The sequence below is a fragment of the Vombatus ursinus genome, unplaced genomic scaffold (assembly GCF_900497805.2).
Source record: "Vombatus ursinus unplaced genomic scaffold, bare-nosed wombat genome assembly UNPS02005286.1, whole genome shotgun sequence".
NCBI lineage: Eukaryota > Metazoa > Chordata > Mammalia > Diprotodontia > Vombatidae > Vombatus > Vombatus ursinus.
The window spans coordinates 3,744,762-3,763,001 of record NW_020945064.1 but is presented as its reverse complement, the minus strand read 5'-3'; the positions used below and the strand labels follow the sequence as shown (position 1 = coordinate 3,763,001).

Sequence of the window (18,240 nt, the reverse complement as noted above, 5' to 3'; positions counted from 1 at the left end):
TTGTTAATCCAACTTTACTAAAAGTCAACCCCTCCCCTAAAGTAATTTGGTAGATAGAAGTGCTCGGTGTCATTATGCCAGACTTACACTGAGGTGCAGGTGGAGGAGAGAGGGAGAGAGCTCACAGGAATTTGGGGCCTTTTTATATGAAAAGGGTAAACTAAAAGGATAAGTATTGAGCCCTTGTCACTTGTGTAGACACTCTGTAGAACAGCAGGGTCCTGCAGTGCCAAAATTGGTTGGCGTGTAGCTTTTGAGGCTGGCACCATTTCTGTAAAGCAGGATGCATCCATCGTGCACGTAGGAGGAGACTCAGGGCCAGGGGACCTACAGAGGGTGGGTGGACACACCTCAGATAAAGGAGGTCCCTCCTTCACTTACTGTTCTGCTGCCTAAGATAGGGACTTGCCCTATGGCACTTCTGTAGGAAATATTTAATCACGAGTGAATTCCTGTGTCTCTTCTTTGAAAGATATGTTACCTTCTCACCAAATCCCATAAGCCTTCCAGAAACCCAGGACAGTAGTAGTAATTCTTTAGGGAAATGAATGAATGAAAGCAGTAAACCAGGCCTACCAGACCAAGAACATTTGTGTTCTGCTGAAGTTGGGGTATCCTTGTGTGTGCACTGCTAGGCTAGATTTTATTTGCAAGTGTAAGGAGGAAATGTGGGAGCATGCCTGAACCATAAGGGGAGGTATTTGAACTGAAACCTGTCTAAGGTAAACTAAAGAAGGGTCTAAAGCATCAGGCATTCTGAAAATCATGTTACTAGTAAAAATGACCAGAAGGAGGAAATATCGACAACCTGATCATTCCACAGAGTATGCACACGATGGGAGAGTGGTTCTTACTGCATTTTTAAGTGCTTTAATCCATCACCCTGGGAGGGGGAGGTTGGGGAGTCACCCAGAGGGGGTTCAGGAATTATGGGACTATAGCTTAATGATAGTTTGGGGACTGGCACCATATAGCCACAGTATAAGCAACCAGAAAATTTGGTGTGAACCAATAAATTTTCTTAAATTATTAAATATAAGTAAATTCAGTGAATTCTGGTTATTTTAAGCCCTGCTACAGGATAGGTAGATTGAATTTATAGGCACCATGGCCAATAATCTTGCCTTTTGCAAGATTAATTGCTGTTAAAATTACAACTTTACTTCTGTCTAGTTCAGGAAGTAAGTAGGGTAGGTGACTCACAAAGTTGACAGGCAGGTGGTAAGGTTAATTTTTCCATAATCAATCATTAGAGGTACATGTGTATATAGGTGGTTGAACCAAAAGTTTAAGTCATAAAATAGAAAGTTAGGATAATGTGGGCTCAAATCCTTCATCTGACACTAGCTGTGTGACCTTGGACAAACTAACCTCTTTGAGCCTCAGTTTCCTCATCTGTAAAATGGAGATATTAATACCTGTAGTACCTACCCCCACGGGGTTGTTGTGAGTCTCGGATGAAAAGATGTATGTAAAATGTTATGTAAATCTTCAACATGCTACATGAATTTCAGTTGTTGTTATTATTTTCTCTATCCCTACTATCCAGTTAGGTAAGAGATGTAAGTGAGAAGCTATATACTTGAGTCAAATACAGGGACAATAGACAACCAGGGAAAGAGAGATCATGGAATGTGATGACCCTTGAAAGGAGGCAGGGCATCTGAGAAATGGAAATCCAATGGCTTGTCTGAGGGAGGTAGGAGAAGTTTCTGGGATTTGTAGAAGAAGAGAAAGGCGGCTTTGAAATTGGTGTTTCACCCATTCTCCTTTTTCCAATCCTTTGGGACAGTCTCTAATGAGTAATAAAATGGCTAGAAAATAGGCAGCATTAAAGAGTGTAAAGAAGGAAAACAATAATGGCCTTGCCCATCCATAAAATACGGGGTCATTCCCCGCCTCATCAAGCATTGATTAGTTTGAAAAGAGAGATGATCCTCTTTTGTGATATCATTCCCCAGGCCTTGTTACTTAAGTTACATTACATGTTAAAAAGGTCTGTGAAACCAGTGTTGTTTTCTGTTTTTTTAAAAGCTGATATTTTAGCCTGAAAAATTAAACAAAACTGAAAAGTGAAAAAAAGGAATTTTTCTTTTACAAGCAGTTCCTGAGATTGAAGCCAGATGGACAGTGGAAGCAGGAAGACAGACACACCAGTTTTACAGGGCTGTGGATGACTTGCTCTGTGGGCTTAGGATGTGGGTTTTGTAGGCTTTTCCTCCAGGCTCTGGTTGGGGGAGTAAAACAACATGGAGCTACTTTACAACGTGGAAACCAAGAGGAGCTGTGCTTATGTTGCTCTCTGGCCACAGACTCTCCTCACACCTCCCGAGCTCGGGTCCCTTCCTCAGAAGGCGTGGCCTATAACCAACTGCTGCTCAGCAAGAGTCCTACAGCTGGGTTGAATTAAGTTCCTTGTGCCAAACACTCCACGATCGAATGTGTAGAAAAAAATTCTCCTGGAGTTTATATTTTTTAATATCTGATTTGGGATTAAAGCCTAGCTGAATACGGTGGAATACATCCAGTTATTCTTCCAACCACCGGGTTCCACTTTGATCACACACACACACACACACACACACACACACTCACACACACACACTCACACACACTCACACACTCTCTCTCTCTCTTCCTAACAATACTTTATTTTAGCTCTTGCTGAGTTGACTAATATCTAGATGACGTGTTGGTTTTTGAGTAATTGGAAGAATTTTTTTCCCTTTCTTAGCTGTAGCAGCTGGTAGATTGTTGGGCCAGGCACCCAGGCCAACACTGGCTCTCCAGTTACACAGAGAGCTGAACTGTGCATTCATCTTGGCCCTTCCAACATCTTGCCTAGTTTACCGCGTGGGGGAAAGAAAGAGCAGGTGAAGATTGTACATTAAGACACAGTCCAAGTGTTTGTTCCCTTTCAATCCATAATTCTTTTATGAAACTATGACCTGCCATTTTCTTACCTTCTTTTCAGATGGCTATTCCCTAATAAGATTTTAAAATGACTCCAATCTGGAAAAATGTTGGCATCTTAAATTCAGTATCCCAGCTGGAATTCATCTCCCTGCACATTCTCACCCCCCACGCCCATTCTTCTCCAGATTTCTAGGGAGCTCCATCCTTCCAGTCACCTGGGTTCATGGATTCTCTTCCCTCTCCTGTACCACCCCCAAGACTCAGTTGCCACCTGTGCCACAGAGCTGGCTTCCTGCTCTTTCTCTCCACTCGCACAGCCACCCCACAAGTTTAGGCCCCCATCACCTCTTGCCACAGCCTCCTAATTGGTCTCCTTGCTCCCGATGTCTTCTATCCTCCACACAGCTACCAGCTTGGTGAGCTTGCAGTACAGCTGTGGCTTCATCAGCCTTAGAGCGAAGAGACTTGGGAGATTCAGGCATATGAAGAAGCTCAGAGTTGTCATTTTCTAGCAACATGCCAGTGATTTTACCAGCCAGGGTAGGGTCGTGGCCTGAATGAGTGGAAACAGCCATTCACCCAGCATCTGCTTTTGCTCTTGCATACGCTCTATATCCTAACCAAACTGGCCTGGTGGTGTTCTTTCTAGACTTGGGGTTCTGTCTCCTGCCTTTGTACCTTTGCAAATGCACTCTGGGCTCACCTCCTGGTTTTCTTCAAGGCTCTGTGCTAGTGCTACAGTTATGCAAAATGCTTCCTAATCTTCCTAATTGTTTGTTCTCTCTTCCATCTCAAATTATCTTCTGTGTACCTCTTGACTCAGCAATACTACTACTAGGTCTGTACCCCAAAGAGATCACAGGAAAAGGAAAAGGACCCATTTATACAGAAACATTTACAGCAGTCCTTTTTGTGGTGGCAAAGCCCTGTGGTTGTCCTGGTGCTCAAAGAGGACCAAAATGACATTACAATGCCAGGATCCATATATAGTATGTCCAGCTATGGTGGATCAGACCAATTCTAGGTTGGAAGGTTCTACCACAGGTTGAGCACAAACAGTCTAAATGAATATTTGAGTGGAGATGTCTCTAAGTTTGTGCATCTCATGTTTCTTTTAAGTTACTGAGCACAGGGGATGCCCATCAACTGGGGAATGGCTGAACAAATTATGGTATGTGATTGTGATGGAATACTATTGTGCTATAAGAATTTATGAGAGAGATGGTTTCAGAAAAACCTGGGAGGATGTATATGAACTGATGCAAAGTAAAGTACGCAGAACCAGGAGAACAATTTATAATAATAACAGTATTATAAAGAGAATCAATTTTGAAAGACTTGGAAACTCTGAGCAACACAATGACCTACTAAAATTCCAGAGGACTCATCATGAAACATCTCCTGATACAGAACTAATGGACTCAGAGTGCAGATTGAAGCCTATTTTATTTTCTTCCTCTTTTCCTAGACATGGCTAATGCTGGAATTTGTTTTGCCTGACTATATATATTTGTAATGGATTTTGTTTTTCTTGCCTTTTCAACAGGTGGGGCAGAAGGAGAGGGGAAAGAAAGAAATTTGACCTGAAAATAAAATAAAATTGAATTTAAAAAATTATACGTATACGTAGCTATTCACATATTGTGTTCCCCCAGTATAATGTAAGCTGCTTAAGGGCAGGGACTATTTTTCAGTTTGTCTTTGTATTCCTGGAGCCAGGGCAGCTAAGAGGTGCAGTAAGTAGGGTGCCTGTCCTGGAGTCAGGAAGATTCATCTTCCCGAGTTCAAATCTAGCCTCAGACATTTACCAGCTGTGTGACCAGCTGTGTCACTTAACCCTGTTTACCTCAGTTTCCTCATTTGTAAAATGAGCTAGAGAAGGAAGCAGCAAACCACTGCAGTATCTTTGCCAAGAAATGTGTCCAAATGGGACACGATTTGAAAAAACAGTAGAACAATTACCAGAGCCTACCCTAGTCTGTCTTTTGCATGTAGTAGGCATTTAATAAAATGCATGTTGAATTAGAGGTAGTGTATAACATTTTAAAAATAACGTTGTTTTGGCACGGGAGGCATAGTGGAAACAGACCAAATTCAAGGATTTTCCTGAAATGAAATCCATGAAAAGTTCAGTGGTCTAGTGAGAATGGCATTCTTTGTGGTTTTTTACATGTGCAGTTCATTCTTGGTTATCAGTGGGGGTGTTTTGTTAATATATTGTATTAACACTCAGTACTTGACAAGTTCTTACACATTTTTCCCTCCTACAAATATTTTCCTATCATAAATCCTAGATGTCACATTTTTGGGGTCTTTGTCCTTGAAATTCTCTTCTTGCCTCAGGCTCTATTTCTGATTTCTGCAAAGCAGGCAGTATGAGAAGATTTGAGATTCTGTATTGGTCAGGCTTCTCACTGTTGATTTCTTTTCTCTGCTTTATTTCATTTCCATCCCTCATTTTATTTGCCTCATCTCCCAACAGGGATCATTCCTTCCGCAGCCTATCTCCCAGTTATATCCTGTGGTGTCATTGAATTCTCAAAGCAAAATAAATTTTAATGCACCAATTATAAAAAAATTTCAAAGGACAAATTAAGTCCTAGGTGGATGATCTGATTGTGAAACATCATGACGTATGATATTTGTGTCACCATCATTTCCTTGTCCTAAATTGTAAGGTAGGAAAGAACTTTGCCCATTCCTTTCTGGTGTCCCATACAAGTACTGACATTCTATTAATCAGTTATGGCAAATATACTATTGTTTGGTGAACAAGAAATTTACTTGGGGCACAAAGAGCTCATCCTTCATGAGACATGAGGAATTTTTCATCTTAAGAAATAGTAAATAGTTTCTCTCATTGAAAATAATATGGCTCCAAATAGGACTAAACAAAGAGATGGACATCTCAACAACTTGTATTTATTTCCCCATCATAGCCTCTGGGACAAAAGGGTCCTGCCCCACTTGGGACTCTTGCCTCAAAAACTTTCCAAAGGTCTTTCCTTCTCTCCCCTCTACCCTCATTTATAGTGAACTTTGGAGGACAGACAGGGCCCAGTTTATTCCTCCTCCTGAATGAAGCCACAGGGCAGTAGCGTAGATTTAGAGCTGGAAGGAAGGGTCCTTCAAAGCCATCTGGTCCAACCCTCTCATTCCCAGATGGGGAAACTAAGGCCTGTGGTCACACAGCTAGTAAGCATCATAAGTCACATTTGAATACAGGTCCTCTGACCCAACTTACATTGTTTTTGTTTCCCACTGTGCTATACTACCTCTAACAGAATTCTCAAACTCTGAGAAGAGGGAAAGGCAGAGGAAGGGCTTAGAGACAGAAGTTTGACTTGCCTCGAAATGACAATGTTTCCACCACCATCTTCCCTCATCCTTTGTTCCATCAGCTGGACTAGACTTTTCTAGATTGTTGGTTTTTTCCCTGCCTCATTTTGTCCAAAGGCCCCTGCATGAGACTTCCTGCCTTCTCTGTCCTCTTTTCCACCCATGTGAACCTTATTCATCCCTCAGGTTCTGCCTGAAGCTGGGTATGAAGTCATCACCCTCTCCCCACAGAGATTTTTCTCTCCTTTGTATAACCAAGTATGTCTCTTCTAGCCCTCATTTTAGTGTTTAATCACATGTTGGCTCTTGTGTTCCTTTCAGAACGCTCACCAGGTCTGTGTTCTCTGTCCCCCAGGTTAGTCCACTCGGGCTCGGGATGCAGGTCACCGTCTATTGGATCAGACCTCACATTTGCCACCAGGACGGGCTCCCGTCAGGGCATTGAGATGCACGTGTTCAGGGTAGAGACGCATCGGGACTTGTCGACGTGGACCCGTGTACTCGTACAAGGTTGTCATACTGCAGCTGAATTGATCAAAGAGGTTTCACTAGGTATCGCTGATATTTCACTTCCAATAGTAATTACATGATTGTAGCATGCTTTCATTTGAGCTAATGTCATTGTCATGTAGACAAATCTGAAGTATGTACAGAAATACATTCTTCCATCATCACTTCATTAAACTAACTGTCAGCATTTTGGCAGCTTGAAGAGGTGATATTGGAAATAAACCTGGCTTCTCTGACTCTAGTGGCATCTTCCCAAGCTCCATAGATGTCTTTATGCCTATTGTTAAATATTCATTGTAAAACCTTGAATTAACATTTTCTTTATGTGCTATTATTAACTACCCTTTCGATAATCTCCATTGTAAAACCTTGTATTAACATTTTCTTTATATGCTATTATTAATTACCCTTTGTATACAACTTACTGGGTTACTTTACTGAACACTGAAATTCATTCATCCCTGGGTGGAGGATTTTTAATATAAATGTTGTGTAGCAATCTTTAAAATGGTAACATCTGACAAGCCAGATGGCTGTAAGGACATAAAGAATTTAGAATGTCAGATTTTTAAAAAAGGAACTCCACTCTAGGACTGACTAAAAAAAATATATATATATATATATATATGTATATGTATAAATATATATATATATATATATGTATATGTATATGTATATATTTCCATGAACTTCCAAAGTTCTTTGTGGAGAAAAATCCTAAGGATCTGGTACAGTCTGTTTAAGCTCCCTCTAGTGGTTAGTTTCAATGAATGAAAATTTTACTTTTAAAAAAAAAATTTACATTTATATTTGTGTGAATGTCTGTGTTTATTAAGTGCTTGCTATGTGCAGAGCTTCAAGATAAGTGCTGTGGATGCAAATTTAAAAATCAAGACAGAGAAGAGTTCAGCTGTAAGGTAGATGGGAGAGCCCAGTGGTCCTGAGGGTGTAGCTTTAGGTAAAACAACCAAAGGGGCTTTTCATTTCAATCACTACTTATTTTATACTCCCCTTATGCCAGATATTAGGTATAATGTCAGCAGCTTAGACTGCCAAAATTACACACACACACACACACACACCCTTGAGATCCAAAGACCTCATCTCCATCCCCAGCTTTGTCCCTTACCAGCTGTATGACCTTTGGAAGTTTAGCTTTCTTGTGCCTCAATTTCTATATCTGTCAAATGGGGACTGTACCTGTCCTGCTTACCTTACCACTTTTTGCAGTGATTATGTGAAAGTGCTTTGAAAAACTTTGGAACTCTACAGAGATTAAGGCCAATATTCCAATGACCTATTTCATTGACATGGAACCTTCCTGCACCAAGGCAGAGCTCATCTGTCTCGGACTTGCAGGCTTAGAGAGCCTCCTGGGGTTTGTCCAGCACAACAAAGCAAGTGTCAGAGTTGGGACCTGAACCTTCACCTTCTGGACTGTGGCTCTTGCCCTCTATCCACTTTACAACACTGCCTCTCTACAGATAAAGGGATCGATTATTCTGTAATGACGTTTCTTTAAGCCACAGTTGTGATAAACAGCACCCTATGTTCTTTTCACCAAGACCTAAGAATTATGAAGCAGTTTTACAAAAATGAAGTAAAATAAGTTTTGTTTTTCTTCTTTAACTTGGTTAGTTAGCGTTTACCCTTGAGAAAAGTTTACATATATTGGGTTAAAGCCATACATTTACGGAGTCTTAATAAAGCCTTTTACATAACTCAAGTTGTACACATAATCTGCCATCTTGTAGTTAATGAGCAATTAATTTTCTTGTCACAACTGATTCACTAGGCCTCATTTCCCTTATCTGTAAAGTGAGAGGGTTGAACAAATGATTTCTAAGGAACCTTTCCATCGGCCATCGCAGATGGAGACCTGGCCTAAAACCTGAGATAACGTGGATTCCACTCTAGCCTCTGATGAGCCTAGCTGTGTGACTCCACGCCAGTCCTTCACAGTAAGATGCAGATGGGGCCAAACCCATAGGAGGTAGTGTCCTATACCTAAGAAAATCACACACGAGATCCAGACACATGTCCACATGTGTTTAATAAAAGTTATCTATAAGACTTGTAACTTTGCTAAGGAATTCATTAATCTGTCTTGGAAAGGATAATTAGAATTCCTTTTACCCTGAAAGGTCTAGTTTACCTTTTAATTTTTATCAGTGAGTATAAAATGATGGTGTGGGTCTTGTCGACCAGACCCTTTAGCTAACCATGTTGGGTTTATTCTTTCTCCTCTTTCTCCCTAACACAAGCCCCCAGCTCCAACCAGAGGGCCTCCTTCTGTTCCCTAAGTGAGTCATGCTTACTCCTGCCTTTGCCACAGCCATCCCCCCAGCCCAGCTTCTCCCCATCTCTCTCCCCAGCCCCCTAGGATGCCGTCCTAGTTTTTTATGCCTGTCAGTCCACATGCAGGAGGATGCCTGCAGACCTCCAGGACGTTCCCCTTCCTTCCTCTCTCATCGAGTCCAGGCCCTGCCTTACAATCTTTCTCTCCTCCCCAGCTCCTGTTCTCATCCTGGGAGACTTCAGCATTACATAGCAATACTCCCTCAATCACCCTAACCTCCCAATTCATTTCTCATGACTTCTGCTCTATCACAACCACAACAAGATGGTCATACCCTGGATCTCGCCCTCACCCACAAACGCCCCACCTCTGTTTTCATGAACTGTGAAATTCCCTTACCTGATCAGTCTGTTAGCATTCCGCCTCTTCCTCTGCCTTGAAATCTTAAACCATATTCTTCATCCACACCATGACCTCCGATCCCTCATCACCTCAGTCTTTGGTTCTCTCCCAGGCCCATCTTCCTGGCATTAGCCGCACTCTCCCCCTTTTCTCATCTCGATCCCTTAGTGAACCAGATCCTCCTCTCCTGGGTCCTTTACATCCCTATCATGTCACTGATTGTGCCCTGCCATGCCCCAGCCTTGGACCACTCCCACCATCCGCCACACCTGTTCTGATGGGGGTCCACTACAAATGTGTTACACAATCTCACCTGGGCCCTCACTGCTGCTCGGCCGTCCTGCTGTATCTGCCTTATCAACTCATTCTCCCATTTCCACAGCAGCTCTTCCAAACTTTCTCAAGCCTCCCATGGCTACCCCTCACTCCACCTCTCCACGAACAACCTTGCCTCATATTTTACTGAAAAAAATTGAGGTTATTTGCTGGAAGCTCCCTCTTCTCCTCCTCCTCCTTATCTTGTATCACCAGGTACCTTCTGCCCCATTTCTTCCTTCACTTCTGTCTCCCAGGATACTCTCTTCTGTCTTGGTTTCAAGACACCCCCTCTCCTGGTTCTGCTTCTGCCCATATTACTGTTCGTTCTCTGTCACCTTCACCGAATCCTCCATCTGGTCATGCCTACTAACTGTGGGTGTCCCACAGGGGTGAGTCCTGCTTCTCCTTTTCTTCTCCCCCTATAATGTTTCATTTGGTGATCTCATGGATCCCTATGGACTCAATTATCTCTATGTAAATTATTGTCAAATCTGCTTGTTCTGCCCTAAACTCTCTGCTGACCTCTATTATCACATCTTAACTGCCTGATAGACATCTCAAACTGGATGTGCTGTGGAAATCTTACACTAAACATGTCCAAAACTAAGCTCATTTTTCCCCCAGACCCTTTCCCCTCCTACCTTCTCTATTACTATAGAGGGCAACATCATCCTCCCAGTCCCCTGGGTATACCATCCAGGAGTGGTCCTGGATTCCTCACTACCTTTCACCCTGTGTCGAATTCCCCTTGAAACATCTCTTGAATATTTCCCCTTATCTTCTCTGACACTGCCCTGGATTATTGCAATAGTCTAAGGTGGGGGTGGGGGGGGCGGGGTCTGCCTGCCTCAACTCTCTTCCCCCTCTCCCCAGTCTATCCTCCATTTGGCCATCAAAGTGATTTTCCTAAAGTATCATGTCACTTACCATACCCCACCCCATCCTACTTAATAAACTCCAGTGGCTCCCTAATGCCTTCAGGATCAAATATAAAAACTTCTTGTTGGCATTTACAGCCCTTCCTAAGATCCCTCCTGCCCCCGCCAGTATTCTTACACCACACACACACACCCATACTCTACAGTCCAGTGACATTCACCTCTTTGTTGTTCTTTACATGAGACATTCTGTCTCCCAACTCCATCATGCATACTCCCTCTCCTCCGCCTTTCGGCTTCAGTTCAGTCCTAGCTGAAATTCCGCCTTCTATGGGAAGCCTTTCCCAGCTCCTCTTAATTCCATCATCTTCCTTCTGTTGATCATTTCCTGTTTATCCTGTCTAGAGCTTACTTTGTATACATTTGTCTTCATGTCTCCCCTGTTAGATTGTAAGCTCCTTGAGGGCAGGACTGTCTTGCCTTTCTTTGTATCCCCTGTGCTTAGTACAGTGTCTGGCACTTAGTAAATGTGGGCTTTTTATGGGCTGACTGACATATCAATGACCTCTCTTCTTTCACCAGCCAGCATAAATTACCCCTTCCACAAGAACTTTCCCCGTGACTCTGGCCACCATTGCTCCATACTGACATCCTTTTGCACTGTGCCACCACTCATTTTGATACACTTTATTATTTTGTATTTATGTCTGATTTCCCAAGTTAGAGTATTAACTCCTCGAGGCCAGGGACTGCTAGCACCTGTCTGATGTTTAATCATTTGGAATTGGATCCTATGTCAAAGAGAATATGGTGGTCTCCTTTTTGTATCAATGGAGAAATCAGTGACCAAAATGAGGTCTTGATTAGCAGATGCCAAGTAAGTGGTGACTCGCTGAGGTCTGAGCATATGTTGCCTTCCTCACTCCAACTCAGAAGAATTCTCCGGCCCTTGACAGCGCAAAGAGTAAACCCTCCTAATCGTGCTTTCCTGCCTATTTTTGTACAGGTTGCATAATGAATGGTCAGGAAGTGCGACTCACAGTGCATTATGAGAATGGATTCACAATCTCCAGAGAAGGAGGAGGCCCTGGCAGTGTGTTATATCGATACCCCTTTGAAAAGTTAAAAATGTCTGCTGATGACGGTATCAGAAATCTGTACTTGGATTTTGGTGGTCCTGAGGGAGAACTGGTAAGCAGGATTGGGGAAATCATTTTTAAAAGTTCTAGAATCTTTTTTTTTTTTTTTTAAGGCAATTGGGATTAAATGACTTGCCTAGGGTCACATAGCTAGTAAGTGTCAAGTGTTTGGTCTGAGACCGGATTTGAACTCAGGTCCTCCTGACTTCAGGGCCAGTGCTCTATCCACTGCACCCACCTTGCTGCCCCCAAAAGTTCTAGAATCTTGAAGAAAATAATGGAGGTAAGGTAGGAATGAAATGAGCATAGCATTACCAGATGTCAAATTATATTGTGAAGTACTAATCGCAAAATAGTACTGGTTTAATAAAAACTAGGTTGCTAGGTGGTGCAGTGGATAGAGTACCAGGTGTTAAGTCAGGAAGATATCTTTCCAAGTTCAAATCTGGCCTCAGATACTTAATAGGTATGTGACCCTGGGCGAGTCACTTCACCCTGTTTGCCTCAGTTTCCTCATCTGTAAAATGAGCTGAAGAAGGTAATGGCAAACCACTCCAGTATCTTTGCCAAGAAAACTCCCAGTGGGGTCACAAAGAGTCAGACACAGCTGAAAAGGAAACAACAACAAAAAGAAAAATAGCTCAGTGGAAGAGCATAGGTCAGCAAGACCCAGAATCTACTGAAAAGGGCTGTCCTGGGTTCTGTAAGCCTAAGAACACAGACTCTAGGAGTGGAGGTGGGAGGAAGGATTCCCTATTTAATAAGAATTGCTGTGAAAATAGAAAACACTTTGAAAAGTTGGGTTTAAACCAGCATCTTAAACTATATAGTACAAAAAATTTTAGGTGCATTTGCCACCTTAATATAAAAATTCACATTACTTTAAATAAAAGCTAAAACTTAGGAAAGACACCTTTCACAACACTGAAAGGGGAAAATTCTTTACCCTCAGGATCATAAAAGTTAAAATGGATAGTCTTAATTATATAAAATTAAACAGCTTTTGCACGAACAAAATCAGTTCAGCTAGAATAAGAAAAGAACCTGTTAAGTGTGAAATCTTCATATCAAATATCTGTGATAGGTAGGATATCCATGCTATGTAGGGAACTGACATAAATATGTAAGACCAATAGGCATTCCTCAGTTAGCTAGTCCATCAGTAGGCATTTATATTACATTTATTACTCTGATAAGTAAGTGATCAAAGTGGATGAACAGTTTACAATGACCATATGAAAAATTGCTTCAAATTACTAAAAACAAATACAAATGAAAACAACTCACATGATTTAAAATGGCAAAAGATGGTAAAATACGTGAATACCATTGTTGAATGGTTCGTGGGAAGACAGACACCCTTATGTGGGTGTTGCTGGAGCTGTGGATTGGTCCGGATGCTCTAGAAAACAATTGTGCAAGACATGACACGGATCTGTTCATACCCTTTGATCCAGTGATTTTATTACTGAGCAGATACTCCAAGGAGGACCAAGATAGAATGCCTCTCATAGCAGCGCTTTCTGTGCTAGCAAAACACTGACAACAAAGGGGCTTTCTTCATTCAGGGAATAGCTGGACAAACCATGGCACAGGAGTAATGGAATGGAATACTCTTAACTCCACCAACAAGTGGTGAGTGGAGTGTTTCATTTTCCTTTGGACTCATGGTTTATCACTGAATCAATCACTAATGTTGTTTTCATTGTATCAATTGTCCTTGTATTTCTGATCACTTCACTCTGCAGCAGTTCATCGGGCTTCCTACTCTCCTCAGAAACTCTCCATTTCATCATTTCTTCTGGCATAGTAATATTCCATCACATTCATATATACAAATTTGTAGCCTTTTTTCAATAGGAGTACATTCCCTTAGTTTCTGATTTCAGGCTACCACAAAAAAAGCTTTTACAAATATTTTTGTACATATAGAATTTTTTCTCATTTTATCTTTGGAGTATAGGCGCAGTGGTTGTGGTATGCTTGGGCCAAAGGGAGCTATTCATAGTTAAGTAACTTTGGGGACATAGTTCCAAATTGCTTTGCAGAATGGGTGGACCAATTACACTGTACCTCCACCCACAAAACACAAGTGTGCCCATTATCTCTGAGCCACCCTTTGTCCTTTTTAATTTTTTTGGTTATCTTTCCCAATCTAATGGGTGTGAACTGAAACCTCAAAGTTGCTTTCTAATACTTTGCATTTCTCTATTAATGATTTGGAGTATTTTTTCACAAAGCTGTTTATACTGTCTATTTATATCTTTTGACTATTAATCGACTGGGGAATAGTTCTCTTATAAATTAATTCCTTATTTGTTTTGTAAATGAGAGCTTTCTGAGAGAAATTTGTTTCAAGGATCCTCCCCCCCTCCCCAATTTGCTGTTTTCTTTCTAATTTTAGCTGCATTGGGTTTTGTTGTACAAAATGTTTTTTGATTTTACAGACTCACAAGTGTCCATTTTGGCTTCAGTTAGCGTCTCCATCTCAGGCAGATAAGCTGAAACCCACCGACAAAAAAACCAAGATAGTTTAATTTGCTGTTTCAGCTTATTTGCCTGTTTTTCTTATTTTTCTTATGTTCTTGTTCCACATATTTGAATAACTATGCTTGTCAATGGAAGTTAAAATAAATTTTACTTTAAATAAAGTAAAAGAAAGAAGTGTTTGACAAAAGTTTTCTATTGAATGCTGATGCTAGTAGCCCTTTTAAAAAAATAAAACAGAACTATAGCCAGTGCTAATACTGGTGATCTGTTAAGAGGAGGCAGTTGAGATTTAGTCACTTAGTTGCCAAGGGAACTCTGATTGAATGGAAATAGTACGAGGGCTGTGCCCACACAGCATGACATGCATTCTCATTTGCCTTCTGTCTATGGAAAGATAAGGAAGCAGAGATGTTTTCCTTGGAGGAACAAAGCAGGTAGGTGGAAGGCCCAGAGGCAATCTGGAGACAGAAGCTCCAGAAGTAAATGCCCACCTTTGCTCTCACAGGCGGTCAGCTGGTTTTTCTTGCCAAAGTTGCCCCGATGCTCCAAGAAGAAGCAGTGAGCCCTTGAACCTCAAAGGGGTGGGGGTGGGGGTGGGGGTGGGGGACAGAACTGGATTTGTGACTTTATTGCTGTAGGGAACTCCCAGTGAGGAAGCTCCCTCTCACAGCGTAGGCCAGCACCTCTCTGCAATTTCTAGTGTTAAGGAGCTGTCCAGAGCCCTGAGAGTTAAAGTGAGTTAACTGCCCATGATCGCAAGGCCATTTTGTATCACAGGTGGGCCTTGAATCCAGGTTTTCCAGGCCCCAAGCCCAACGCCATCCATGGCACCACAATTCCTCTGTAAGGATAAACTCCCTGTTGAGATCAAGGTGTGCAGGGCTCGGAAGCTCAGCAGAGAAATGACCATTCTAGCTTAGAGCTAACAGGAAGCTCCTGGAGTTTATTGGTTAGAGAAGTGACATGGTCGGTTCAGGATTGAAGGAAAACCGAATCGTGTAGTTTGAATTGGAGTAATGAGAGTTGAGACCAACTAGGAGACCGTGGCAATGATCTCAGCTACTGGAATGAAGAGAAGAGATGGAAGAGTGTTGTGGAGGCAGATCCAGATCCAGCAAGATTTGGCGACTGGCTGGATACGTGGGGTGAGGGAAAGGAGGAATGAATAATGCTAGTTATAAATTGGGAAACTGGACAGATGGTGAGGCCTTGGGACAAAAATAGGGACTTTGGAGGAGGAAGAAGAGGGGAGAGTTTGAGGGGAAAGAGAAGTTCAGTTTTGGACAAATTGAGTTTGAGATGTCTCTGGGACATCCACTTTGAAATGGCTAATAGGCAACCGTTGATGGGGTTACAGCCTCTCAGCTTGGGAGGGGGTAGGGCTGTATATGTGAGAGAGTGTGGTTATCTGCGACCCCGGCGGTAAGACGCGGGTACCAGAGAAGAAGGGCTAGGGACAGAATATGGAGAACACCCGCAGGGGGAGAGCACGATGTGAATGATGAGCCAGCAAAGGAGACAGAGGGGAGCTGGGATAGATGGAGCGGAGAGACAGGGCAGTCAGTGGTATCACGTGTACCAGCTGTGTCGGGAAGGATGAGTCCTAAGGAAGACCATCAGACGTGGCGAGTGAGGAATCACTGGCGACTCAGGAAAAGCCGTTTCCGTTCAGTGAGGAGTGTAGGAGCCAGACTGCAGAGGACTGAGAAGTCAGCAAAAGGCGAGGAAGGAATGGCTGGGCATATGGTCAGCTTTTTCAGGGAGTTTGGACAAAGAAGGGAGGGGAAATCTAGAGTGAGAGACTAAAGGGATGACGGAGCAGTGATTTCTAAAGGCTTGGGCATGTTGGAACACAGTAGCTGAGGAGCCAGTGGATAGGAAGAGGTGGAGGGGGTGGAGAACAAAAGCTGCTGGGGCTGGGATCAAGGCATGGCCTGGGAAGGGGAAGGGTCGCCTCTTCGTCAGACACTTAGGGAGAGGAGATGTCATTGTAGAAATTGTTCTCCTAGTTCTGCTCACTTTGGTCTGTGTCCGTTCATAGAAGTTTTCCCAATATCCAATGAAACTGTACATTTTGTCATTTCTTCTTGCACAAAAATATTCTGTTGTATTTATATGCCATAATTTGTTTAGCCATTCCCCAATTAGTGGGCACCCCCTTAGCTTCCATTGTTAACTACTATGAAAAGAGCTGCTATGAATATTTTTGTATATATCTACCTCAAAACTTGCTTCATTTAAATTTACTGTGGTTCTTAAGTAAAATAAATGTCAAGATTACAGTAGTTTCAGAAATGTCAGAGTATTCTTAACTTTATATATAATAAAAGTCACCTGTCCCCCATTTATCCCAAAAATAAAAAGAGGAAAAGAGTCCCTAATTGGATAAAATCAAATACTGACTTACTCTATCACTGGGCCCATCCTTATCTGGGTACAATTCCATATTAGCAAAAAATATTCAGCAAACGTTTGTTAAGGCATTGTGGTATACACTAGGAATAAAAAAAAAGAGAAGGGATGTGGTCATTGTCCCAAAGAGCTTCTATCTGTTGTGAGATTATCTCTTTTATACACACACACACACACACACACACACACACACACACACACACAGCAGTGGAGTTCAAAGCAGCTCACGATGAGAGTGAAAGGACCTTTGGACAAAATACGGTAGGAGAGTTTGAGGAGAGAGGGGACCCTTCTTTCCAGAGGCCTTTGAGCTGACCACTGACGACAGCCGGTGGAGATGGGGGGTGCCTCACCATAGGGCCGACTTTAGACAGCCTGTGTGTGTGTCGCACCTTCTCCATCTCAAGAGTACTGACTGGCTCCTTGCTCTCCCCACAGACCATGGACCTGCACTCATGCCCCAAGCCAATTGTTTTTGTGGTGCACACCTTCTTGTCAGCCAAAGTCACGCGCATGGGCCTGCTGGTGTGAGCCTGAGGCCGCTGAGCTCTGAGCATCACAAGGAGCACCTCCACCTCCGAAGAAAACAATTAAGCACAAAAGAAAGCTGCTTCTTTTGCTCTCTCCTACAGCATCAGTGCCTTGACAAGGACCTGCAATCACTGCTAACCCAAAACCGTGTTCACAGAACATCCCGTGAGGACGAGCCACCACGTGCAGGAGCTCCGGCGTTCTCCCTGAGGTCCCTCCCTGGTCAGGGATAGGGAGGCGTGACTTCCGTGACTGTGGAATGATGAGCTATTTTCTGTATATTCTATGTGTTCATCATCTGTTTGTGTTTGTCTTTCTTCTCCCATGATGGGGTGGGGTCATGGTTCTTCTTTCCAAATACGAGCAAACAGTGGAGAGACATTTTCCTTGTTCCCGAGTTCATGGGCTTGATTTGGTGCCCATCCTCACACCCGACATTCGGGTTGGACAACTCTCCCCACCCTTTCTTTGCGAGCAGGCTGTTAGCGTTGCAGCCATTTCAGGGGCTTCCTAAGCTTTGGCAGGAGTTTGCCATCACGTTCTGTTGTGTGAAGCCTCAATTGCAGGCCCCATGGGTATCCCTCTCTCTGTCACGATGCTATCGTCACCTAATTTACCAAGTTTTATCACTCAAAAGTGTTTATAGCATAAAACTTGTGAAATGTTGATTTAGTTCGCCATATATTTTTAACCAGTACCTAGCAGAAAGAATATTGGAGACCAGGGTATTACAAGGAAATATCTACTCATTTCAGTTTTGGGGTTTTTTTTTTCTCTAATGTTTTTGGAAGGAAACAGAGGATATTATGGTATGAGACTGATTTTAAAAGAAAATCTTTATACAAAGCCATTTTTTAATGGCTTGCCAAATGTGCCTTTGGTCACAATGGGTGAGATGTAGGTGAATATCACAAGCTCCATTAAAGGAAGGTCATCCCAGTTCTAAAGAATGCTTCGTTAAGGTGAGCTTCCATAGCTGTATTTTGAGCAGCTGGCAAGCTCCTGT

At 42.6% G+C, this 18,240-nt stretch overlaps 1 protein-coding gene across 1 annotated transcript in view; it reads left to right on the top strand.

Moving 5' to 3' along the window:
• The window catches only part of SNTB2 (syntrophin beta 2), a 110,233-nt gene extending 92,250 nt beyond the window's left edge, over positions 1 to 17,983 (top strand). Inside the window, exons 5-7 of the mRNA XM_027846514.1 lie at positions 6,611 to 6,807; positions 11,669 to 11,853; positions 17,142 to 17,983. Of these exons, the coding sequence (XP_027702315.1) occupies positions 6,611 to 6,807; positions 11,669 to 11,853; positions 17,142 to 17,234 (475 nt within the window). The 3' untranslated portion in view covers positions 17,235 to 17,983. The remainder of the gene's footprint in view (positions 1 to 6,610; positions 6,808 to 11,668; positions 11,854 to 17,141) is intronic.
• Positions 17,984 to 18,240: the final 257 nt, after the last annotated feature.